General features: G+C 53.7%; 2 protein-coding genes across 4 annotated transcripts; both read left to right on the top strand.

Annotated features, from left to right (window-relative positions):
- The first annotated feature begins 1,323 nt into the window (after nucleotides 1-1,323).
- Nucleotides 1,324-7,828, top strand: LOC311614040 (required for drug-induced death protein 1). The gene is made up of 2 exons (XM_084868524.1): nucleotides 1,324-1,694; nucleotides 5,492-7,828. Exons 1-2 carry the CDS (start codon nucleotides 1,419-1,421, stop codon nucleotides 5,609-5,611), a joined length of 396 nt encoding a protein of 131 aa, XP_084724650.1. The 5' UTR covers nucleotides 1,324-1,418; the 3' UTR covers nucleotides 5,612-7,828.
- Nucleotides 7,829-14,407: 6,579 nt separating this feature from the next.
- Nucleotides 14,408-25,130, top strand: MTARC2 (mitochondrial amidoxime reducing component 2). 3 transcript variants are annotated; one of them, XM_084868934.1, is made up of 9 exons: nucleotides 14,408-14,487; nucleotides 14,785-15,103; nucleotides 16,119-16,295; nucleotides 17,968-18,130; nucleotides 20,004-20,144; nucleotides 21,002-21,063; nucleotides 21,159-21,230; nucleotides 22,095-22,212; nucleotides 24,100-25,130. In XM_084868934.1, exons 2-9 carry the CDS (start codon nucleotides 14,826-14,828, stop codon nucleotides 24,103-24,105), a joined length of 1,017 nt encoding a protein of 338 aa, XP_084725060.1. In that variant the 5' UTR covers nucleotides 14,408-14,487; nucleotides 14,785-14,825; the 3' UTR covers nucleotides 24,106-25,130. The 3 variants fall into 3 exon arrangements, with proteins under 3 accessions (XP_084725060.1, XP_084725061.1, XP_084725059.1); XM_084868935.1 differs by having other exon boundaries at nucleotides 14,442-14,487; nucleotides 14,803-15,103; XM_084868933.1 differs by lacking the exon at nucleotides 14,408-14,487 and having other exon boundaries at nucleotides 14,719-15,103.
- The last annotated feature ends 797 nt before the right edge of the window (nucleotides 25,131-25,927 follow it).

Below are 25,927 nucleotides of genomic sequence, written 5' to 3'. Positions count from 1 at the left end.
GTTCTTTTAATGTCATAACACTGATTTCTCTTAGAATACTGGGATGCACCAATGGCTTTTCATTGACTCAATTTATTTCCGTTATTTGTAGTCATGAGTGTTTCTAGGGTGATTAGAATGTCACTGTTTAGCCAAAGGAATCCTTTAACTGACCCAGGTAGCCTTGTGTGTATATGTTTTGTGACACCCTATACATACACATATTAGACTATGCATATGTATGTAAATACATGTGTTAGAATGGAATTCCGTTGGCAAGAGTGACTATATACCAATGCAGATTTTTCGGGTTTTGTTAGAAATACTCTCTTAGCTGTGGCTGGGTAGCTCAGTTGGTTAGAGCATCTTCCCAATGTGTCAAGGTTGTGGGTTCGATCTCTGGTCAGGACACATACAAGAAGCAACCAATGAGTGCATGGATGAGTGGAACAACAAAGCGATGTTTTTCTCTCTCTCTCCCTTTCTCTAAAAACATTTTAAATAATGTTAAACATACTCTTCTGACGCATAAGGTCATAATTCTGACCTCATTTCTCCATACAAATATCCTTCTATTCTCAATATTAAATGCATATAGCTCAGTCATTTTTCCAAGTCTTCAGTGTCGTTTTGGATAAACAAGAGAGAACCCATTATATTGTGAAAGAATTCTTTTTAAGCGTCAGATATCCCACTTAGAAGCTCTATCCCCAGGGGACTTCTGGTTCTGCTTCCGATGGAAAATGATTCCAGAGACTCTGGGTCTGGGGCAAGCACAGGTGTGACGCTGCACCGCAAACACAGATCGCATTCTTGGGCGGGAGGTGGGCGTCATGGCTGCAGGAACAGAGGTGATGGAGAAGATGATGGAGTTCCAGGGAGGACCTGCCTCACTGAGGAGCAGCCAGCCAGAGATGCCCCCGGCCTGATGGAGGTGGTGAGGGAGTGGGTAGTGGGGGAGCCAGGGGGCATTTGCTGGGTCATGGGCGGGAGAGTAGAGTGCCCCGTAGGGGATCCCAAAGAACCAAGGAAGGTGCCAGGCCCAGGGGGGACACCCCTGGGGCAGTCCCAGCGAGGGAAGAACTCTCCTGCCCTCTGACCTGTTTTGGCTGCAGAGGGGCCAGAACCTGCCCAGCTTGGGGGCTGAGACGCATCATTGGAGCTTCATTTATTTCGTGGCGAGTGACATGGTTTGGCAGTTCACGGTGCATAGACCTTCCCAGGTGCATGTCCCTCACCCCTTGGGGAGGGTGGGTGGGCCCAGCACGGCCAGGCCTTGGCGGGGCCGCCGCAATCCCGGACCCCACCGCCAGGGGGCGCTGCACCCTCAGGTTTCCCCCCGCCCCGTCCGGGCCGGGGTGGCGCCCGGCGGGACTGGGAGCAAAGGTTGGTGCCTCCACACCCGGACCTTCGCCAGAGAGAGGGGCCGCGGCGTCGTCATGGCGGTGGGGGCCAGGCTCCGGTGGGGGCGCCGGGGGCGCGGGCGGCGGGCGGCGGACGAGGAGCCCATCGTGGAGCAGCTGGAGCTGGACGACGGGGCGGCCGAGAGCCCCGCGCGCCCGGGGACCCGCAGCGCCCGGCGGGTGCACCTGGCCGCCCTCCCCGAGCGCTACGAGCCGCTGGAGGAGCCGGGGTCCCCGGGGTCCCCGGGGTCCCCGGGGCCCGGGGACAAGCCCAAGCGGAGGTACCGGCGGAAGCTGAAGAAGTACGGCAAGGTAGGCCCCGCCCCCCACTGCCCGGGATCGGGGTGCGGGGTGCGCCCCGGGCTTCCCATGGGGAACGGATTCCATCCCCACGTCCCCTGCGCTCAGCCCCCTGCGCTCCCCTCTGCCCTTCTGCTCCCTCCAGCCGCCCTCCCTCCAGCATTCCCCACTCAACTCCCCCCGAACTGTCCCCCCTGGGACCTGGGAAATGAAAGAGAAGTTTCCAGAAAGGAGAGAAATTAACGCCGAGGTGACCCTAGGCACCCACCCGCTGCTGGCTGGTTCAGGACAGTGCCGAGGGTGGCTCCCCAAGCCGGTTCCCTGCCTAGGTGTGTGTGTGTGTGTGTGTGTGTGTGTGTGTGTGTGTGTCTGACACTCCCCTGTGGGCTGGGCAGGTGGGGAAACTGAGGCCTGGGCGTGGGCAGGTGCGCCTAGAAGGTGAACCCAGTTGCAAAGTGTGGGTTGCATTCTCCTCCCCAGGAGAGCCCGCCCGCTGAGACCTGAGTTCTAGCCCCCAGCTATCCCCAAGGTTATTGCAAAGGGCCTGGGAGCTGGACAAAGACACAGATAGGCGCCTGCAAAAAGAATGCCGTTGGTGGTGAGAGGCCCGAGGAGGAGAGAGAGAGAGAGAGAGAGAGAGAGAGAGAGAGAGAGAGAGAGAGAGAGAGAGAGAGAGAGGGAGAGGATGAAGGAATTTCCTCCTTGGGATCAGCCTGGAAGCATCGGAAGCTACAGCTGCCCCTGCCCCCTGGGGCCGGACAGGGCGCCCAGAGGAAAAATCACAGATGAGTTCCTTAGTGGCCAAAGGCCACAGGCCCTGCTGGTTTATGGTCCGGGATTCCTGGGCCCTGCAGCCGCCCTGGAACCAGCCAGGCCCCATTCCTGGAAGCTTAGGTGCACCCTCCTCCCTAGGGGTATGGCTGCAGCCTGGGGAGCAGCCTGCAGGCAGGCAGTTATAAACACGGGAATGCACACGTGATGAAGCGGGACTCGGAGGCGGGGAGTCCCGCCAAGACTCACCATTTGCTTCCTGGTTCTGGCCGGGCCCAGGCAGCCATCAATGCTCTCAGCAAAAGGTGAGCGGATCAGGTGCCCGTCTCACTCAGCTCAGACGCCGGCTCCAAAGATGCTTTTTTTTTTTAATGCATTTTTATTGATTTTTTTACAGAGAGGAAGGGAGAGGGATAGAGAGCTAGAAACATCCATGAGAGAGAAACATCGACCAGCTGCCTCCTGTACACCCCCCACCGGGGATGTGCCCGCAACCAAGGTCCATGCCCTTGACGGGAATGGAACTTGGGGGGCCTTTCAGTCCGCAGGCCGACGCTCTATCCACGGAGCCACACCGGTTTCGGCTCTGAAGATGCTTTTGGGGGTCCAGGCACCGTGCTAAGCACTAGACACAAAAATGGGGACTCCACTCACTTCTGACCTTTTCGGGGAAAGATGAACTGGGATCACTTCATGGGGATGCAGAGCGTGTGTGTGTGTGTGTGTGTGTGTATGTGTATATGTGTATGTGTGTGCGTGCGTGTGTATGTGTGTGTGTGTGTGTGTGTGTGTGCATGTATGTGCTGGAGGTGCAGAGACCTGCGGAGAAAGAAAAAAGTAAGAAATGGCCCCTGGGAGAGGAGAAAGTCAGCCGGCTGGACAGACAGGGCAGGCTCGCCAGGCAGCGTGGGAAGTGACAGTGAGGTCTGTGCTTGTCATCAGGGATTTTCCTTGAAACCGGGCTCCCCGATCAGTGAGGTTGGACGGGCCACACGGTTGAGGGACAAGGTGGATGACGAGGTCCATGTACGCTGAGGTCATCGGGAAGGATGAGGGAGGTTGGGGACGAGGAGAGGAAGACGGGGCCACAGCGCCATCTGTGTTGGTTACGGGGGGCCATCTGAGTGTTTCTGTTGTGATTGCATGTGAGTCCTTGGACGGCCCTCTCTGGTCTTGCAGAAAAGGGGGGCAGGAGGAGTGGAGATGGGAAAGGAAAGGACAGCCTGCCTGGCCGGTGTGGCTCAGTGATTAAGCATCAACCTAGGAACCAGGAGGTCACGGTTCGATTCCCGGTCAAGACACACCCAGGGTTGCAGGCTCCATCCCCAGTGTGGGGCGTGCAGGAGGCAGCCGATCCATGATTCTCTCTCCTTATTTTTAAAAAATATATATATTATTGATTTTTTTTTTTACAGAGAGGAAGAGAGAGGGCTAGAGAGAAACATCGATGAGGGAGAATCATCGATCAGCTGCCTCTGGCACACCTCCTACTGGGGATGTGCCCGCAACCAAGGCACATGCCCTTGACCGGAATCGAACCTGGGACCTCTCAGACCGCGGGACAACGCTCTATCTACTGAGTCAAACCGGGTTTCGGCTCTCTCTCTCCTTATTGATGTTTCTATCTCCCTCTCCCTCTCCCTTCCTCTCTGAAATCAATAACAATGTATTTTTTTTAAAAAGAAAGAAAATACGGCCTGGCCCTCACCCTCTAGGAGTGTGTGGCTGTGTCTGAAATGCAGACTTCTCTGGATGCAGCGCTCAGAGCCTTAAGGAGACACACGTGTGGGTTGCTCAGTGCTCTGTCCTGCTGGTAGAGAGGACAGGGCGGGCTCTGGGATAAGGGAACTAGAGGAAACCTAGACCCCAGCCTTCCGACGATCTGGTAACACCTGCAACAGAGGAGGAGTCAGCTTTGGATAAAAAAATAAATAAATAAACCAAAACCGGTTTGGCCAAAACCGGTTTGGCTCAGTGGCTAGAGCAGTGTTTCCCAAACTTCTCTCATGATGAGAATCACCTGGTGGAGTTGTTAAAACACAGATTCCTGAATCCCAACTAAGAAGTGCTAAACTAGAATTTTTGGGAACATATAGGTAAAATTGTATACTTAACTAGTGCTCTAAGACAGATGTTATATACAGAGCACTAAGTTAGGTATGCAATTTTACCTATATGTTCCCAAAAATTCTAGTTTAGCACTTCTTAGTTGGGATTCAGGAATCTGTGTTTTAACAACTCCACCAGGTGATTCTCATCATGAGAGAAGTTTGGGAAACACTGGGCTAGACTTGAGCGTCGGCCTGCGGACTGGAAGGTCCCAGGTTTGATTCCGGTCAAGGGCATGTACCTTGGTTGCAGGCACATCCCTAGTGGGAGTGTGCAGGAGGCAGCTGATCGATGTTTCTCTCTCATCGATGTTTCTAACTCTCTCTCCCTCTCCCTTACTCTCTGTAAAAAAAAAAATCAATAAAATATATTTTTTTTTAAAAGAAGAAGAAAAAAAAACCGGTTTGGTATCTGAGCCAGCAGCCCCCCTGCTGCCCCCAAGATCTCGGAATGATCTGGAAATATGAGGAGCTTGAAAGCACGTTGATTCAGCCGAGACCGGTTTGGCTCAATGGATAGAGCGTCGGCTTGGGGACTGAAGGGACCCGGGTTCGATTCCGGCCAAGGCATGTACCTTGGTTGCGGGCACATCCTCAGTGCGGGGTGTGCAAGAGGCAGCTGATCGATGACTCTCTCTCATCGATGTTTCTAACTCTCTATCTCTCTCCCTTCCTCTCTGTACAAAATCAATAAAATATATTTAAAAAAAATAATAAAAAAAGAAAGAAAGCACGTTGATTCAGTGACCTCTGTCCTGAGTCCCCACATGGTCCCAGGTCGGGGGTGAGACAGACACGGTAACTGGCTCATGTGCCTCCGGGGAGAGAAAGAAGCAAAAAATGATTCTCGCGGGATGCCCACTCCTGCAGAAGCCCCCTGACCGAATTCTTTGCTTTTTTTTTTTTTTTTGTCTCGATTCCTAAACACAGAACGTGGGGAAGGTTCTCGCCAAAGGCTGCCACTACGTGGTCCTCGGCCTGCAGGGCTTCGCCGCCGCCTACTCCGCCCCGTTCGCCGTGGCCACCAGCGTGGTGTCCCTCGTCCGCTAGCGGAGCCGCGGAGGGCCCGGCGTGGCCCAGCGCCGGCCTGGGACCCGGGGGGCCACGGGTCACCGTCCGATTCCAGCCTCTGCACACCCAGAGCACCTCGGACCTGGAGCCACAGAGTGACCTGGAGAAAACAAAACAAAACAAAAAACAGTCTTTGCCGTTTGAATGGGACGCGTGATCCCAATGGGCCATCTGCTGAGCTCTCTCTTCGCCTCTCTCCAGTGGACAATCCCGCAGAGAATTGGGCCGATGTTGGTTTGGGGTCCGAGTTCAGTTTGTTCATCATCCTTGGGGACTGGCAGGGCTGGCTGGGGTGGAGGCAAAGCCTTCTCGGTGGGAGCACCGCGGTGGCGATGGGGAGGGAGGACTTGAACCCGGAGTGAGGACATTTGCTGCCTTCTCCTGGGAAGGCTGCAGGCTGACAGGCGCTCAGAGCCCTCGGGCAGCCCGGCTTGCGTCTGGAGTCCTCCCTCCCCTCTCCTCCTCTGCCCTCGGTCACCAGGAGTTGAATCTCAGGCCTGAGAAGGAGGAAGTGACATCTCTTTGAAGGCCGCGACACTCTGAAGCTGGGTTGATGGACAAGGCATCATGACTGTTTAAAGTAGATATACGCTTGTCATCGCCGCCAGGGTGACATGGACGTGCAGGGGGGCTGAGGGGAGGGAGAAGGGCAAGTTCAGGTGCGGGCTGCGTGGTGGGCAGGGTTGGTGAGGGGGTGCTCTGGGGGGGTAGGCCAGACTCCCCTAGGGGCACACATGTGGCTGGTGCTGTCCCCACTCAGGCGCCAGCAGCATCAGCCCCGCGTCTCTGGGCCAAGCCGTCGGAGGGGGGCTTTGTCTCGGGAGCCAGGGAGATGGCACGTCTGGGAGTGAGAACGTAGGACATAGAGAAGGAAGCAGGAAGTGGGAGGCGGGCGCGGGAAGGAAGTAGAAACAGGACAGGAAGGAGGTTGGAGGAGAGCGGTGGAGACCCAGTACGGGGATCTGGGCCTTTGGTGGGAGGAGAGGAGAAGGTTGAGGGCTCCTGAGTTCACTTTGTCTGTTTTGCTGGCACCCTTCCCTCTTCTGTGCTGCCCACTTTGACCACATCCCACCTGGACTCCAAGGTCAAGGTGAGCATGGCCCTGACACCCCCCAGCGTGACCCAGCGAGGAGATGGGTCCCCTTGGCCAGGGAGGTGGGAGACAGGAGGTCCCTCACCCCAGGCCTTCCCTCCGCCAGCTCCCGCCATCGGCCACTGTCCTTTGTTCCCGGAATCTCTGAGAGTCCAAAGTCGTCATTGCTGGGGGATCGGAGGCCCCGATGCTCTCGTTCCAGCCACCGAGGCCAACCAGGTAGCCCCGCGGAGCGGGGACGGTGGGCAGACAGACAGATGGACAGAGAAGGAAACGGGAGGGGGAGAGGGAGCCATCGCTGGGGAGCGAAGGCTGGGAGGCGCACAGTGAGTGAACTTGGACCCAGTGCCAGTGTCCGTGCGGACGAGAGAAAACAGATGCTCAAGTTCAAACCCAAAGGATGGAAGTTATCACATAGGAGGATTACAGCAGGCCTGGCCCCCCGGGAGCTAGGGCGAGGGGAGAAGGATGATGAAGAGGAAGAAAAAGCAAAGTTGTGTTTAGTGGGAGAGTTGAGTCTGCTGATCCTAGGAAGGAACATGGGAGAGAGGGAGGGAGGGAGGGAAGGAGGGAAGGGGGGTTGGAAACCAGTTGCTGGAAGTGGTCCAGGGATGCTGAGCAGCCCCTGAGTGCCCCCTGGGTCCCTGAAAGGTGACCCCAGGAAGGACAGGAGCTACAGAGGCCACTGCGAGACCTTCCCCACCTCGTGCCCCCACCCTACCCCCACCGCTGCCCCCGTCTTAGAGACACTATCAGGCCAAGTTCCTTTGGCCCTGGACTTCTGGAAGGCTGGTTAAGCATTAACCCAGGAATTCCAAAAGTCGAACCTCACAGAGGCTGTGCCCGGAGCCAGATTCCTGGGTCAGACAATGAACTTCAGACTCGCTCGGCCCCCCGAACTCTCCGGACTCCCCAAGGGGCCGCCCATGCTGGCCACCACCTTCTGTGCCTTTTCTTTCTCTCCGGCGTCTCCCCAATCCCCAGGCCCGTGCCCCATTGAGAATGGGGGGTCAGAGCTCTTTTCCTACGTGTTCGGCCTCCGAGGCTTCTTTTGTATCCTGATCGCGGCCGGTTATGTAAATAAAAAACCCCGGTTGGTTTAATTTCTGTGCATGAAGATGAGTTTTTTTTTTTTTTTTGCGCCCTTTGTGGCCTTTGCATTAGCGAGATGCCCTCAGCGTCCAGCCACAGCTGGCCAAGGACTTCACTCAGCAGGTGAGGGTCCAGGCCCCAGGAAAGAGGCCCTGACTCACCTGGTGCTCTGGTTGGCTCATAAAGGTGGGGCCACTCTCTAGAATCTTCTAGAAGCCCAGTAAGATGGGGTTCGGTGTGCAGGAGCCTCGGCTCATGCATTTGCTAAAAACGAAAATGTCCTTCCTGGCCCATGTGGCTCAGTGGCTGAGCGTTGACCTGTGAGCTCGGAGGTCACAGGTCACAGTTCTATTCCAGGTCAAGGGCACATGCCCCGGGCTGTGGTCTCGATCCCCAGGGTGGGGCGTGTAGGGGGCAGCTGATCCATGATTCTCTCTCCTCATTGATGTTTCTACCTCTCTATCCCCTTCTTTCCTCTCTCGGCAATCAATAAAAACATAGTTTTATTTTTCTAAATATTTTATTTGATTTCAGAGAGGAACAGAGAGAAAGAGGGGGGGGAGAAAGAGAGAGAGAGAGCGATCAACAGTGTCTATTGTTTTTTTTTTTTTGTTTGTTTTAAATATATTTTATTGATTTTTCACAGAGAGGAAGAGAGAGGGATAGAGAGTTAGAAACATCGATGAGAGAGAATCATCGATCAGCTGCCTCTTGCACACCCCCCACTGGGGATGTGCCCGCAACCAAGGTACATGCCCTTGCCCGGAATCGAACCCGGGACCTTTCAGTCCGCAGGCCGATGCTCTATCCACTGAGCCAAACCTGTTGTCCCGGCAACAGTGTCTATTGTTGATAGAGGGGGGGACTTCTTTCTTTTCTTTCTTTTTTTAAAGTATGTATGTTTTTATTGATTTTAGGAGAGAGAAAGGGAGGGAGGGAGAAACATGAATGTGAGAGTAGAACGTGTATCAGCCACCTTCTGCACGCCTCCCACTGGGGATGGTGCCCACAACCTGGGCATGTGTCCTGAACGGGAATTGAACAGGTGACCTCTTGGTGCATGGGAGGATACTCAACCACTGAGCAACACCGGCCAGGGCCAGGCGGGACCTCTGAGGGGATCTTAGTGGGGGCTTGTTCAGGAGGAATGGCCTCTGTCTGGGGAGATGGGAGGGGTTGGGTCCCAGAGCCCATGGAGAAAACAGAAGTTACGGGGTAGGTAGGCCGAGGTGGGTGCAGGGGTGAGGGAAAGCGAGGAACCACAGTTCTCTCGGCTTCTTGGCCGGAGCAACAGAGACGGCACCAGCGGGGGAAGGAACGGAAGGAAGAAGGCCGAAGTCTTTCCAGCTCAAGGCCAAGGCCGTTCCACGTGTACAATGCCGCTCTGCTGGGCCAGAACTACCTGGGCTTGCTGCGGCCGCGGCCACGCTATTTCCTGAGCCATTGTTATCGTTTTCACCTTGGAGCCTGGTGAGCAGTCCCGTGGCTGGCCCCGGCCCTGACCTTGGCCTCTGGGGGAGGCTGGGACTTGCTGGACACTCCCCTTGGCATCGGAGTCTGCTGGCCGCTGGACAGACGCATTCAGCCCTGTTGGGGGCAGGGGCCTGTGAGGCAGGGAAATCCAGGCCATTAGGTGTTCAGTTCTACGTGGGGCTTGATCCTCACCACAGCACATGGACACGCGTGTCATGGTCCCCGCTGTTGACACGTGGGGAGAAGCCTCTCTAGTGCATGGAGCCCTGCAGGGCACAGCTCAGACCCTGCAGATTCTGACCCCACCCTCCGTCTCGTTTTTCTGCTCCTTCCCTCCCTCCTCCCTCCTCCCTCCTCCCTCTTTCCTCCTCCCAGCTATCTAACCAGATGGTCCTCTTTTTTTTTTTTTTTTAATATATTTTATTGATTTTTTACAGAGAGGAAGAGAGAGGGATAGAGAGTTAGAAACATCGATGAGAGAGAATCACTGATCAGCTGCCTCCTGCACACCCCCTACTTGGGGATGTGCCCTTGACTGGAATGGAACCTGGGACCCTCTGGTCCGTAGGCCGCTGCTCTGTCCACTGAGCCACACCGGCACTAGGGCTATTCAGATGATCTTTCCGCTAGACTCTGTGTGACTTCCACCACCACATTTGGCCCAGACTATTAGGAGGATTCGGTGGAATTCCCTCTCCCTGGGGAACACGTGTTTTCTATCCACATTCCTGAAGCTCAAGGTGTGGTTCGTAAATAAATAGGATGAAAGGGGCCGGGGAAATGGAGGCTATTTTGTGCGAGACACTTTGTTTCATCCTATTTTCGAGGGGTCGGAGGCCATCCCAAGGGCAAGGACATTCTCCACCCGGCCACCCCCCTCCCAAACCTATCGGGCCCCAGTCCTTCCTCCCCCTCCCCCAGCCCAGCGGGGCTGAGATGAAAGGCCAGCCTGCCGGGCGGCCAAGGAAAACAATGGCAGAGACACAGCAGCTGGGAAGGGGAGGGGCAGCGGGATTCTGCATCCGGGCTGATAACCTCCTCAGAGGCAAAGACAGGGGGGCTTGGTCATGGTCATCGAAGGAACTTGGGGGCGAGAAGGTCCCTGGCCCTCAGGGTCATCAGCTTAAGCCCCCTTGACGTTGCCCTTGATGTCCAAGGGATAGAGGTGATCTTCCCCCCCCCCCCCCAATGAATTCCTTGGAGCACCTATTTTTAAAAAATTTTATTTATTTATTGATTGATTGATTGATTTTATTGATTTTTTCCACAGAGAGGTAGAAACATCCATGAGAGAGAAACATCGACCAGCTGCCTCCTGCACACACACACACACACACACACACACATACACACACACACCCGGGGATCCAATGTACATGCCCTTGACCGGAATCGAACCTGGGACCACTCAGTCCACAGGCCGACGCTCTATCCACTGAGCCACACCGGTTTCGGCTGGAGCATCTATTGATTGATCAAGTATCAGCTGAGATATGACGGTGGCCCCAGATACACAGGGAGACGCCCAGTCCCAACCGGTGGAAGGAAGGTCGCCTTACAGGGGGGACTTGGCTACGACAGACACATTTCACCTCTTTCTTCTGGCCGGTCCCCATTGCTTGCTCCCCGCCTGAAGCCACACATTCCAGGCATCTCTCTCCTCCTCCTCCTCCTCCTCCTTCCTCAAAGGGCAAGTGTGGGAGGCTGCCATGGGGGGAGCTGCCTCTCTTGGGGTGACGCCCTCCTTCGGGGAGACAGGGGACTCCATGTCTCCGCCGAGAAGGGACTGGATGTCTCGGCTGGTTCGGGAACAGACACCTCATCCTACTTCCCACTCAGGATGGCCCCCCGGGCCTGCCAGCCTCCTGCCCCCCAGGCCTGCGGGGACCTCAGTGTGATTGTCCAAATGCCAGGGGCCGCAGACAGCGTGGCTCTGCTTCTCCCCAGTGGATTGCCAAGCACTCGGCCTCCAGGTCACTCGCAGGCCCCTCTCTTCCCTGAGCTGGGTCAAGGGAAGCTGCGCTCAGGATTTGCTCCCCAGGAAGGAAAGGAGAACTTCCTTTCTGGGCCCCAAAGACCCAGCTGCAGGCACACCCTCCCCTCCCACCTCTCCCTCCCTTCCCTCCTTGCCAAAATGCTGGTGGCGGCGCCCCCTGGTGGACATCTGGAGCAACTGCAGGAGACAGCCGCCCTGGACCCTAAGGCTCAGGTCAGGCAGGGGCTGGGGTTGCACTCAGGGAGGCAGGAACTGGGGTGATCCATGGTTGGGGTGACGCCACCACCAGGTCCAGCTGACTGTTGTCCTGAAGAATACAGATCTCGCAGGACCAGCTATTTCGGTTTTTCAGGACAAGCGGGAGGAAGTTGACTATTGAAAAAAAAAAAAAAAAAAAAAAAAAGCCAAACCAAACCAAAGGCAGAAGCCAAAGACAACAGGAGGCTGGCCAGAGTTTGGAGCCGCAAGCCTTGATTTCTGGAAAGATGAAACACTGAAGAGTAGCTTATCCCGACCCACCCACAAGGTGCTGTCCAGTGAACAGGAACGTGTTTGTTGTAGAAAATGTAAAAGTCCCAGCGAGGGACCTATTTGACAGGTGTCCTCGGTCACTTCTGAGTTTTCCCACTTGTATTTGCTTGTTATACTGATTTTTTTAACTTGTTATACCTTTAAAAAAAAAAAAAAAAACTTCTGATATGAACCAGCAGAAACTAAGAATTTTCCGTAAAAATTATGGGAGGACTGATTGTAAGTAGGATAATTTTTTTTTTATTATTTAAAAAAAATATATTTTATTGATTTTTTTACAGGAAGGAAGGGAGAGAGATAGAGAGCTAGAAACATTGATGAGATAGAAAGATCCACCAGCTGCCTCCTGCACACCCCCCACCGAGGATGTGCCCACAACCAAGGTACATGCTCCTGACGGGAATCGAACCTGGGACCTTTCAGTCTGCAGGCCGACGCTCTACCACTAAGCCAAACCGGTTTCGGCATAAGTAGGATAATTTTAAAATATAATTTAAAACAATGTTGTTTTGTTTTTTTGGAATAAGTAACAATTTGGATGGTTCCAAATGAAAAAAGAAAAAAGGTGTAAATGTGTGTAGGGCTGAAAAGTGTCCTCTCTCCCATATTTCTAGCCACCCAGTTTCTCCTATCAGTAAATGATGTTACTCTTTTTTTATCCTCTGGGTGAAGTCCACATTCCTTTCTGCACAGTGTAATTCTCTCTCCCATCTGGTCTTGTTTATCTCCGCAGCCCTCTCCCTACACCCAGACTTTGCCCTGTGCTCCTGAGCCGGCACTGAACTTAGCCAAGTTCTCTGTCACCCTCTCCCTTCACTTAGCAAAACGTCCCTCATCCGTCTGGTCTCAGCGCCTGTCCATAGGGGTGCCCAGTGCCCAGAAGGTCCCAGGGGCCCCTTTCCCCTCTCCCCTCTCCCCTCCCCCCTCCAGCAGTTTTCTCCTCCTAACCTGATAGGATTCTCCCAGGCTCCTTGCCATCAGACACCCTTCCTCAATCTTTTTATTTTTTAATGTTTTGATATATTTTTATTGATTTCAGAGAGGAAGGGAGAGGGACGTGAGAGAGAGAGAAGCATCCATGATGAGAGAGAACCCTTGATCGGCTGCCTCTTCAACCCTAGCAGGTGCCCTTGACCGGAATCGAACCCCGGGACCCTTCCGTCCCCTAGGTCCACGCTCTATCCACTGAGCCGAACCGTCCAGGGCGCAAAGGTAGCTTTATTTACTTGCAGCAAATATAAGACATGGGACTCACTGCTAAACTCTGCAGGTTAGCCATGGCTGGCATACACCTTGCCTCCAATCCCCTGTGATTCTCTGCAGGTGGCTGCTGCCGCTGCTGAGTCCTGAGCTACAGTTTAAATATATTTTATTGATTTTTTTTTTTTTTTTTTTTTTTTTTTTTTACAGAGAAGAAGGGAGAGGGATAGAGAGCTAGAAACATCGATGAGAGACAAACATCCGATCAGCTGCCTCCTGCACACCCCCTACTGGGGATGGGCTTGCAACCAAGGTACATGCCCTTGGCCGGAATCGAACCTGGGACCCTTCAGTCCGCAGGCCGATGCTCCTCCATCCACTGAGCCAAACGGGTTTCTGAGCTCCAGTTTACCATTTAGCCAGAAGCCCCATGGGACCTGCCCAGACCTGGAGAGCTTTGTGGGGTGCCAGCTGGGGGGTCGCCCTGAGGGCTTGGCCTTGGGCTGCAGGAAAGGATGCCAGACCCAGAGCCTAGAGCACACAAGTTCCCACCCAGTGGGTTGGGGGGCAGAGGAGGGAGAAGACAAGACACGGGACTGTCCTGGGGGATCTGCCAGCAAATGTAGTCCCTTCTGGAAGTCTCCCCTTCTCAAAACCCCCATCGCTCTGCGCCAAGCATAAGGTGACCAGATCGTCCAGGTGTTGGCGGGACAGTCCTGATTTCTAACCATTTTTCCCGCGTCCCCGCGGCGTTTTAAAAAAGTCCCGATTTTTGGAAAGATTGGAAACATTGGAGAGAGTCTTTCCAACCATCGGGACTTTTTTTTTTTTTTTTTTTTAAACGCCGCGGGACGGGGGAAAAATGGTTAGAAACCAGGACTGTCCCGCCAACACCTGGGCGATCTGGCCACCTTAGCCAAGCAGCCCAGTGGACGGCGGGAGGGGGCAGAGGGGGCGGAGGGGTGGGCTGGTGGGCACTGCGCGCCCCGGGGACAGGGGAGAGGGAGGAGGGGAGGGGAGCACGCTTGCTCGGAGGGTCGCAACGGCCTCCGGGGGACGCACTCTGCCTCGATTTCCCCCGGGGCTGCCTGCTCTTAGCCCCGCTCCCCGCGCCCCTGAGCGTGTAACCGATGTGCCCCCCCTGGGCGCGAGCGTGGCCCGTGCGCCCTCCTCCCGGGGGCTGGGCCGAGCCCGGCTCCTCCCTCCCCTCCTCCCGGCCTGCAGGTCCCCGTGCTCCTGGCAGCCTCCCGGTCCCTGATCCCTCCCAGGTCCCTGCTCCCTCCCCGGTCCCTGCCTTCCCCTCCGCCCTGGGCGCGCGGGTGGCCCGTGCGCCCTCCTCCCGGGGGCTGGGCCGAGCCCGGCTCCTCCTCCCCTCCTCCCGGCCTGCAGCTCCCAGTGCTCCCTGCTCCCTCCCAGGTCCCTGCTGCCTCCCAGGTCCCTGCTCCCTCCCAGGTCCCTGCTCCCTCCCAGGTCCCTGCCTTCCCCTCCGCCCTGGGCGCGCGGGTGGCCCGTGCGCCCTCCTCCCGGGGGCTGGGCCGAGCCCGGCTCCTCCTCCCCTCCTCCGGGCCTGCAGGTCCCTGTGCTCCTGGCAGCCTCCCGGTCCCTGCTCCCTCCCAGGTCCCAGCTCCCTCCCCGGTCCCTGCCTTCCCCTCCGCCCTGGGCGCGCGGGTGGCCTGTGCCCCCTCCTCCCCGGGGGCTGGGCCGAGCCCGGCTCCTCCCTCCCCTCCTCCGGGCCTGCAGCTCCCGGTGCTCCCTGCTCCCTCCGAGGTCCGTGCTGCCTCCCAGGTCCCTGCCCGCCACCCTCCGCCATGGGCGCGGCGGGCTCGCAGCTGCTGGGCCGCCTCGGGGGCCCGCGCCGGGCCGCGCTGCCCGGGGCCGCCTGGTTCGGGGCGGCCGCGCTGGGCCTGGGCGCCGCGGCGCTGGGCGCGGTGCTCTGGCGGCGGCGGGCCCGGCGGCCCCGGCGGCGGCGGCAGGTGGGCACCGTGGCCGAGCTGTGGATCTTCCCGGTCAAGTCCTGCAAGGGGGTGGCGGTGCGCGAGGCCGAGGGCACGGCGCTGGGGCTGCGCTGCGGCCGCCTGCGGGACAGGTAGGGGGAGCGGGCGCCGGATCGGGGGTGGAAGGGGGTGAGGACGGGGGGGGGGGTTGTCAGCGCGGGACCTGCTGGGGCTGGGGTCGGGGAAGTCCGGAGGGGAAGGGGGTTTACCGTTATCTTCCCCCCATTCCCCCTCCGGAAGGAGAGTAGAGGTTTGCCACAGGATCACACGCAAAACCAGGTGGTAAACCTGGTTTTGGGAAGGTCAAGTTCATGCCTGAGCCAGATTGGGGGAGGTAGGCCGGGGTCAAAGTTCCTTCTGGCCAGAAGGACTGAGTCTGCCCTGGTTGTGAGCTTGCTGTCTTGGCTTTTGGCATAAACTGCTATCGCCACTAGGGGGCGGCCTGGAGCAACGCTGAACCCAAAGCCCTGGCTTCAGGGTCCCTGGCTCTGGCCTTGCTGGGTCCAGTCCCAGGGCGAGGGTTTGATGAAAGAGAAACGCAGAAGGCAGCTCCCGGGGAGATGGGGGGCTGGGGAAGGGCTTGTCAGCGCGGAACCTGCTGGGGTTGGGGTCGGGGGAGTCCGGAGGGGAAGGGGGTTTACCGTTATCTTTCCCCCATTCCCCCTCCGGAAGGAGAATAGAGGTTTGCCACAGGGTCAAACGCAAAACCAGGTGGTAAACCTGGTTTTGGGAAGGTCAAGTTCATGCCTGAGCCAGATTGGGGGAGGTAGGCCGGGGTCAAAGTTCCTTCTGGCCAGAAGGACTGAGTCTGACCTGGTTGTGAGCTTGCTGTCTTCGCTTTTGGCTCCACAAGCAGAAACATAAACTGCCATGGCCACTAGGGGGCGGCCTGGAGCAACGCTGAACCCAACGCCCTGGCTGGCTGCAGGGCCCTGGCTCTGGCCTCGCTGGGGCCCCAGTGGGTGCTGGGACATAGGGGTTCCCCACCGTGTCCGGTCCCAGGGCGAGGATTTGATGAAAGAGAACCGCAGAGGGCAGCCCTGAGGGAGATGGGGGGGGGGGGGAAGAAGAGGGTATCCTGATTGTGCCCTGGCTCTTTTATCGCAGGTTTTGGCTGGTGATTAAGGAAGACGGACACATGGTCTCAGCCCGGCAGGAGCCCCGCCTGGTCCTGGTCTCCATCGCCTACGAGGACGACTGCCTGGTCTTCAGCGCGCCCGACTTCGCCGAGCAGCTGGTCTTGCCCACCAAGCTGCCTTCCTCCAACCGGGTGCACAACTGCAGGTGCTCTGCTTGGGGCCCCCTACGACAGGCCCAGCCCCCCTCCTAGGCTCCTCCCTGAACCCCCTCTTTGCCCAGGAGGGGACGAGTCTGATGAAGGAAGTGTTTAGGAGCAGTCTAGACTGAGTTGGAATCAGGAGTGATCAGGTGCAGGCTATTGCTTGAAGGGACCTGGGAATTGTTTTAAATATATTTTTATTGACTTCAGAGAAGAAAGGAGAGGGAGAGAGAGAGTCAGAAACATCGACGGGAGAGAGACATCGATCAGCTGCCTCCTGCACACCCCACACTGGGGATGTGCCCGCAACCCAAGGAACATGCCCTTGACCAGAATCGAACCCAGGGACCTTTCAGTCCGCAGGCCGACGCTCTATCCACTGAGCCAAACCGGTTAGGGCACCTGGGAATTGTTTTAAAAATATATTTTTTTATTGACTTCAGAGTGGAAGGGAGAGGGAGAGAGAGATAGAGACATCGAGGATGAGAGAAAATCATTGACTGGTTGCCTCCTGCACGCCCCCCACACACTGGAAACCGAGCCCGAAACCAGGGCATGTGCTCCAACCAGGAATCGAACCGTGACCTCCTGGTTCACAGGTCGATACTCAACCACTGAGCCAAGCTGGCTGGTACCCTGGGAATGCTTTTTTTGTTTGTTTGTTTAAGTTTCTTGATTGATAAAGGTATCACATATTTGTCCAGCTGGGAATTGTTTTAATCAGACGTGGTAAGACTCGAAGGTGAGGAAATGACTGTGACAAAGAAATATTTTATATATAAAAAATATATACTGTATTTGCTAGTCCCTAAACACAGGGTGCCAAGCCGCGCAGGGCCACACGGGGGCGCTCCAGGCTGGTCAGGAGGCAGAGGGGACAGGAAAGAAGTGAGCAAGAGCCTTTACTGTCCTTTCCAGAGGAAGGACTTAGGATTGGCGGGGGTGGAGAATTTCAGTGGGTGCTGGGACGGAGGGGCTGCCCCCTGGTAGCCTGGCACCTTTGGGCTCTGGGTGATTAGGGCACGGAATGGGGGCCGGGGTTTAAAAGCAGCAGAGGAGGTGGCTGGAGCTGAGGCTCTCTGTGGGCATGGGTATGGAAGTCCAGTGGTTTCCTACCTCTAGCCCTGGGAGGGCACTTGCTTTTGAATCAGCAAAGCCCTGAGGTGGCAAAGCATCACAAATATAGACGATCCAAGAGTGTGATTGGCCGAAACCGGTTTGGCTCAGTGGATAGAGCGTCGGCCTGCAGACTGAAGGTTCCCAGGTTCGATTCCGGTCAGGGGCATGTACCTTGGTTGTGGGCACATCCCCAGTGGGAGGTGTGCAGGAGGCAGCTGATCAATATCTCTCTCTCTCATTGATGTTTCTAGCTCTCTATCCTTCTCCCTTCCTCTCTGTAAAAAATCAATAAAATATATATATTTTTTAAAAAGTGTGATTGGTACCAACACGGAAAGTGTGGGAAGAGCCAACCTTTAGGGTCTGTCTCTTTCTGTTCCAGCAGAATGACTTCTATGCAGCGTTGCCTCCTTGTCCTCCTTCAAAAGCATCCTGAATCCCTGTGGTCCCCGGTCCAGCAGCTGAGAAAGGCAGAGCCTCGGGCTCCGAGGACCCCACCTGCTGCCCGGGACCCGCCGGTGCAGGCCGTGACCCCGGTCCCTCTTATCGCCCCTGCAGGATCTTTGGCCTGGACATTAAGGGCAGGGACTGCGGCGACGAGGCGGCCCAGTGGTTCACCGGCTTCTTGAAGTCAGAACCCTTCAGGCTGGTTCAGTTTGAGCAGAGCATGAAGGGACGGGCGTCCAGGAGCATTTTCCCGTCTTTTGTGCAGAACTACCAGGTGAGCGGCCAGAGGCCCGCCCCTCCCCTGCCCCCCTCCATCACCTCCCGCCCGCCACCCTGCTCTTTCTGCCTCCTCCTGGGCCCCCTCAGAGCCTCTCTGGGGGACCCCAGGCAGGGAAGGGTATTCTGGCCCAGGTGAGTGGCACTAGGGTACCACCTGGGCAGGTGTTGGGGATGGAGAGGGCAGTGAGATGCCTAGAGCAGTGTTTCCCAAGCTTCTCTCATGATGGGAATCACCCGGTGGAGTTGTTAAACTACAGATTCCCGGATCCCAACGAAGAAGTGCTAAACTGGAATTTTTGGGAACTTATACCCTGTTTCCCCGAAAATAAGACAGTGTCTTATATTAATTTTTTTTCTCCCAAAGTTGCGCTAGGTCTTATTTTCAGGGTATGTCTCATCTTTGCATGCGCTAGGTCTTATTTTCGGAGGATGTCTTATTTTCGGGGAAACACGGTAGGTAACATTGTATACTTAACTAGTGCTTTTAACCTCTATGCTCCCCAAAAATTCCAGTTTAGCACTTCTTCGTTGGGATCCGGGAATCTGTAGTTTAACAGCTCCGCCCGGTGATTCTCATCATGAGAGAAGCTTGGGAAACACTGGCCTAGAGGATGGAATGTGGGGGACCCCTGTGCGGGGAGGAGCCAGGAGTGACGCTTAGGCACTCAGGAGAAAACAGCTGGGGTGGAGAGGTGAACGTGAGAGGTTCCTCTGGGGGGCTAAACGCAGGTTTCCTAACATTTCAGAAGCAGGCTTCTCCCCGGTCCAGCGCTGCTCCCACAGGCAGCTCGGGACGGTTTTGTCGGGTGCTGGGAAGGCACCTCCAGTGAAGACACTGCGCCCCAGCCTTTGGTCCTGCAGTGAAATAAGGTTTACAAAAGCATGCAAGCTCCTCGGGGTGTCTCTCCCACCCCCTCCCCAAGGCCCCCCGATCCCCAGGCTCCCTGAGTGCATGGCCTTGCACCTGCGTTGTTCTGTGCAGTTTTCCCGCCTGGAACAAGGCTGGCACGCAGTAGGTGCTTCATGAAATGCATGTTGAGGGGGATGGTGGCAGCGGAAGGACATCCCTACTCCGGAGGAGCTGACTGGCCGCAGACGCTTCCCCTGTTTGATGATGATGATGATGATGATGATGATGATGATGTGGGAGGGGGATCACCTATGGGTCGCTGGAGTGCGGAATGAGGAGGAAAAGGGGTTGGGGGGGTGGACCCCCAGCCTGGCTGATCCCCCGCCCCAAGCCCAGAGCTGACTTGGCCATTTCCAAGCTCGAAGCATCCCTTCCCTGCTTCTGCACTCGGGTGGTTTTGCTTCTAGAATTTAAAAAAAATGTGTGTTTTTTAAAAATATTTTTTATTGAATTTTTACAGAGAGGAAGGGAGAGAGATAGAGAGCTAGAAACATCGATGAGAAAGAAACATCCATCAGCTGCCTCCTGCACGCCCCCTACCGCGGATGTGCCCGCAACCGTGCCCTTGACCGGAATCGAACCTGGGACCTTCCAGTCTGCAGATCGACGTTCTATCCACTGAGCCAAACCGCTTTTGGCAAAAAATATGTTTTTACTGATTTTAGAGAGGAAGGAAAAGGGGGAGAGAGAGAGAGAGAGAGAGAGAGAGAAGCATCAATGATGAGAGAGCATAATGGATCGGCTGCCTCCTGCACACCCCCTACTGGGGATGGAGCCCGCAACCCAGGCATGTGCCCTTGACCAGAATGGAACCTGGGACCCTTCAGCCCGCAGGCCAATGCTCTATCCACTGAGCCACACCAGCCAGGGCTTGAGTGCAGACTTGGCTTAGCTGTGCTGTTGACCCCGGGACTGTCAGAAGGCGGCCAGGCCTGACGGGGCCGTGCTCTTGGTGCAGGTGGCGTACTCGGACGGCAGCCCGATCCACATCATCTCCGAGGCCTCCCTGGCCGACCTGAACACCAGGCTGGAGAAGAAGGTGAAGATGGACCAGTTCCGGCCCAACATCGTGGTGACGGGCTGTGAGGCGTTCGAGGAGGTCAGTGGCTCCCTGTTTTGTTTTTTTTTTGTTTTTTTTAAAATATATTTTATTGATTTTTCACAGAGAGGAAGAGAGAGGGGTAGAGAATTAGAAACATCGATGAGATAGCTGATTCTCTCTCATCATTGATGTTTCTCTCTCTCCCTTTCTCTTCCTCTCCCTCTCCCTCTATCTATCTATCTAGCTATCTATCTATCTATCTCTCCCTCTCCCTTCCTCTCTGAAATCAATAAAAAATATTTAAAAATAAAAAAAATCTGAGGAACAGAATAAACTGGTGAATAGAATAGAATCGGGGGCATAGGAAGGGAGTGGACTGACAATTCTCTGGGGCACATGTGTCAAACACAAGGCCCGCGGGCCAAATCCAGCCCACCAGGCCTTGCAATGTGGCCCGCACCGCGCTGTCATCACTGCACTCCGCTGTCAGTTTATGACATTGTCAGTTTATGACTGTTCAGTAAACCATTCGGCCCGCGATTTAGTCTGGATTTTAGATTTTGGCCCCTTCTCTGATTGAGTTCGACACCCCTACGAGTCTGAGGGAAGGGGGTCTGAGGGAAGAGACTGGACAAAAATCTTACACCTGTGGATGAGGACAGCGACGGGGGTGTGTGTGTAAGGGCATGGGGTGGGGTGGGAAATCAGGTGGAGGGAAGCTATGGGGCGGAAAAGAGGAACATATGTAATCATCTGAACAATAAAGATTTATTTAAAAAATAATAAAATAAAATGAGGCCGTGGTGAAGTAAAGAGCGAGCTATGCAGCCATCTGGATAAAAATAATTTAAAAAAATAAAAAAGACGAAAGAAGCCTTAATTCAACAGATAGTGCTTGTTCCCCCTTCTCCTAGGACACCTGGGATGAAATCCAGATTGGCAGCATGGAAATGAAAAAGGTTTTGGCTTGCCCCAGGTAAGGACTTTCTCGCGAGACCTGGCCCCTGGGGAGTGGGGGTTCTTCATCATCGGTTCTTCATCGTCACCTGACCCGCGGCTCCTGCCCGACAGGTGCATCATGACCACGGTGGACCCCGACACCGGAGTGATAGACCGGAAGGAGCCCCTGGAGACCCTGAAGAGGTAGGACACGGGTCCCGTGTGTTTTTAACATGATCCCCACCGAGAGCTACCGGCGGGTGCAGGTGCTCTGCTTGGGCACCTTCCACTCTGCCTTCCGCTTGGCTTGTGCCTATCGGTTCTTGGGAGTGCTGCTTCCTCTTTGTTTCTGGATGCATCTTTTCATTATATATATGTTTTTATGCCCTAACCGGTGTGGCTCAGTGGATAGAGCATCAGCCTGCGGACTGAAGGGTCCCAGGTTCGATTCCGGTCAAGGGCATGGACCCTAGTTGCGGGCACATCCCCAGTAGGAGGTGTGCAGGAGGCAGCTGGTCAATGTTTCTTTCTCATCGATGTTTCTAGCTCTCTATCCCTCTTCCTTCCCCTCTGTAAAAATCAATGAAATATATTTAAATATATATATATAAATGTTTTTATTGATTTTTAGAGAGAGAGAAAAGGAGAGGGAGGGAGAAGGAGAGAGAGAAACATTAATGAGAAAGAGAAGTTGCTATGGCCAGCCCGGGGTGAAAGCTTGAATCCTATGAAAAGCCCTTAAGTTATTATTTTTTATTTTTTAATCCTCACCCAAAAACCTTTTCCATTGATTTTTTTTAGACAGAGTGGAAGAGAGAGGGAAAGTCAGAGAGACATACTGATGCGAGAGAAACACATTGATTGGTTGCCTCCTGCATGAGCCCTGATCAGGGCCCCGGGCTGGGGGAGGAGCCTGGAACCGAGGTACGTGCCCTTGATGGGAATCAAACCAGGGACCCTTCGGTCCACAGGCTGACGCTCTATTCACTGAGCCACATCGGCCAGGGCCGAAGCACTTAGGTTATTAATGCTTTTTGGCTCCTGAGGATGGATTTCGGCTTCTTTCAGCTACCGCCTGTGTAATCCTTCGGAGCAGCCGATCTACAAGTCGTCCCCGCTGTTTGGGATGTATTATTCGGTGGAAAAAATTGGAAGTTTGAAAGTGGGCGACCCCGTGTACAAGATGGTGAGTGACGTGGGGAAGGGCCAGCTGTGCTGTGGAAGGCGGGGCCTTAGTCCCGGCCACGCTTTGTCACCTTCAGATGTTTCTACGTTTTGTGGGGAAGGTGAGCAGCTTGCATTCTGACCTGTGGAGACGGAAATGCCCTTTATTTATTTTTAAAATATATTTTATTGATTTTTTTACAGAGAGGAAGAGAGAGGGATAGAGAGCTAGAAACATCGATGAGAGAGAAACACCGACCAGCTGCCTCTTGCACACCCCCTACCGGAGATGTGCTCACAACCAAGATACATGCCCTTGACCGGAATCGAACCTGGGACCTTTCAGTCTACAGACCGACGCTCTACCACTGAGCCACACCGGTTTCGGTGAAATGCCCTTTATTTTTAATGCCCTCAGTCATCTGTATTCCCCCACCGGGACTCGCCCATCCCACTCTCCAGGGCATATAAGGGGCTGATGCTGGGGCCGCTACAGTGACGGGCACGTGTGCCCAGCTCTCTAGCGGGTATTATTCAGAATAAGACCATTAAGGTGAGCGACCCGCGACAGCTACATACTTATTTTTTTCTGTCTCTGATATGCGGTATATATCATATGCTACACACACACACACACATATACAAACACAGTCCCCCAAAAATGTATACATAGTGTAACAACAGATAGCTCAACTGATGTTTCTTTTCAGATTTAACACATTGGAATTAATAATCATTCAAAGTGTGTACACATTTTTGGGGCATCATATATATATGTGTGTGTGTGTGTGTATACGTGTATATATGTATATGTATATATATATGTATATATGTATATATGTATTATATATGTATATATCTTACATATATCATGTATCTATAAGATATACAGTATATATATATATATATATGCACACACAGAAGTATGTATCATAAGCACTTTCGTAGCCTTCCAATCTATTCCAATGTCATTTAAAAATATATTTTTATTGATTTCAGAAAGGAAGGGAGATGGAGAAACATCAATGATAAGAGAATCATTGATCAGCCGCCTCCTGCACGCCCCACACTGGAGATCGAGCCTGCAACCCAGGCATGTGCCCGGACCGGGAATCGAACTGGGACTTCCCAGTTCGATGCTCAACCACTGAGCCACACTGGCCAGGCTCAAATGCCATTTTTTTTTTTGATGGCTTCGTAACATTCCATCATCTTACAGTATTTTTGACAGTTGGACTATCGCCGGTTTTGTTAAGAAATAGTATTACGGTCCATGTGTTCGTATGCAGAGCATTTAAAATGAAGTGTTTTCCTCAAAGTTCCATTTTTAAAGTGGAATTATTGACTCATGGGGGTCTCGGCATATTTTTTTTTTTTTTTAGCATCTTGACCAATTGCTTTCCAAAGGGCTCTTCCCATCTGCACACACACACACACACACACACACACACACACACACCCATGTCCTGGGAGAGATAGCCCTCGCTCTGAGCTGTTGGCAGAACTGGGTGGGAGATTCCATCTTAACTCAATTTTTTTTTTAATATATTTTTTTTATTGATTTTACACAGAGAGGAATTGAGAGGGACAGAGAGCTAGAAACGTCGATGAGAGAGAAACATCGACCAGCTGCCTCTTGTACACCCCCCACTGGGGATGTGCCCGCAACCAGGGTCCATGCCCTTGACCGGAATCGAACCTGGGACCCTTCAGTCCGCAGGCCGACGCTCTATCCACTGAGCCACACCGGTCCCGGCTTAACTCAACTTTTTTTCCATGATTTGATGCAAGACATAGTTCCTATTTCCTGCATTTTGATAAGTGGCTGTTGTGTTGGGAATTTGAATTCCGTATATGGGCAGGACGAGAAAGAAAAGCAAATAATCAGACACTCTTGTTATTTTCCCAGATGTAAGCGTCCAGGAGACATCCATCAGGATTTTAGCTACAATAACAACACCTCCGATCATCTTCCCCCTGACACGAACCTTCATTGTTTTGACTTTTTGGAGTTATTCCTGCTCCGAGTTAATGCAAGGAAAGTATTAGAGGTGATTTGGGGATAAGAAGGTTATATAGATTTTAGGCGAGGAAGACTGTTTCAATGAACAAAATCATCTATAGAATTGTTTTGAATGGTACTGGAGCTCTTCCACTTCTGACATTAATTCTGACGAGGGAAGAAAGGATAAAGAATCTGCTGAAAAGCTGCCCGATTTTTCCAAAAACGTTTACATTTTATTACCTCGCCTTCCCTGTTTTAGGCGAAAGGAAGAACAGCAGGTTTCCTGATGTGCCTTTATGGATGAATACACAAAATTCTGTGAGCCGGTTCTTCACACGAGGATATATTTTTAATTGATTTTTTTAGAGAGAGTGGAAGGGAGGGAGGGGCAGAGAGAGACTCATTGGTTGGTTGCCTCTCAAACTGGGCCTGCCTGGGGTGGGAGATTGAACCCAGGTATGTGCCCTTCACTGGGAATCAAACCCACAACCTTCAATCCCCCCACCCCCACCCCCACCCCCGCAGGGTGGATGCTCTAACCATTGAGCATACCGGCCAGGGCTCTATTCGTTGGTTTTACGTGGCTATTGAGTCCTATGGACCTTCCATTCATGTACTTTTGACCCGACCACCATGGAATCCGGCTGTACTTGAGTAGGGCAGTTATTTTATAAAACTTATTTTTATATTCAATTATGCCTCTCTTAAGCCGAATACAAGTATTTGTGCAACTGTGGAAATCCAGCTGTGATCAAGAAGAGAACTGGGATCTAAAAGAGAATGGAACTTGGAGAGTGGAGTGGGAAGAAAGAAGGCTGCCCATAGATTTTTAGGCACAAATCATTGTTAATTTGATAACCAGGAAAAATGAACTTTTTTGGTATGATGGCAATAGAAATTCTCACTGAAGTAATAAATATGTGAATGAATTCGCAGACGTATAATTTTGTGGTTCCTTTCATATTAATAAATGTACTTCCTCTTTGGTATGTATGAACCTGTTTCCAGGGCTTTCTTGTTTTATTTTATTTTTTTAAAATATATTTTATTGATTTTTTACAGAGAGGGAGAGAGAGGGATAGAGAGTTAGAAACATCAGTGAGAGAGAATCATCCATCAGCTGCCTCTTGCACACCCCCTACTGGGGATGTGCCCGCAACCAAGGCACATGCCCTTGACTGGAATCAAACCTGGAACCTTTCAGTCCCCAGGCTGACGCTCTATCCATTGAGCCAAACTGGTTTCGGCAATAAAAATATATTTTTTAAAAATTCTGGAGAGAAATTAGGAAGAGAGAAATAGAAATCCACCACATCGAAGGTCTGGAGCTGTTTTTTCTATAGAGAATATGGGATCCAAAGCCCTGCGTTCTGGACTGTGCTATCCCTCTATCTTCCCAGGCCTCCCACCACCCAACATTGGGGGGTGGGAGGGGGAGAGCTCATTAGCCCACGGATGCACCCCAATAGCTGCAGCAACGCTGATCTGTGTGCCCTGAACACGATTCCTGGATGTTGGGGGTGGGAGAGGGCGGTGGCCTGAGGTTGGAGAATGAATAATAGCTCAGATTCATCTGCTCCCAGACCCCTGGGAAGGTAGCATAGACTCCTGGGTGCACCTGCTCCCCGCTCTCCCCACGCCCGGGAGCTGCTCGCCGCCTGGTTTCTAGCTCGAACGCAGGCTTTCTCTTGCACATGTTCCCTTTTTGGCCCCTTTTCGTTTGGATAAAACA

This window comes from Pipistrellus hanaki (genome assembly GCF_964339955.1).
Source record: "Pipistrellus hanaki genome assembly, chromosome: 20".
NCBI classification, from domain to species: Eukaryota; Metazoa; Chordata; class Mammalia; order Chiroptera; family Vespertilionidae; genus Pipistrellus; species Pipistrellus hanaki.
The sequence above is the reverse complement of the archived record's forward strand: the minus strand, read 5'-3'. Positions and strand labels throughout refer to the sequence as shown.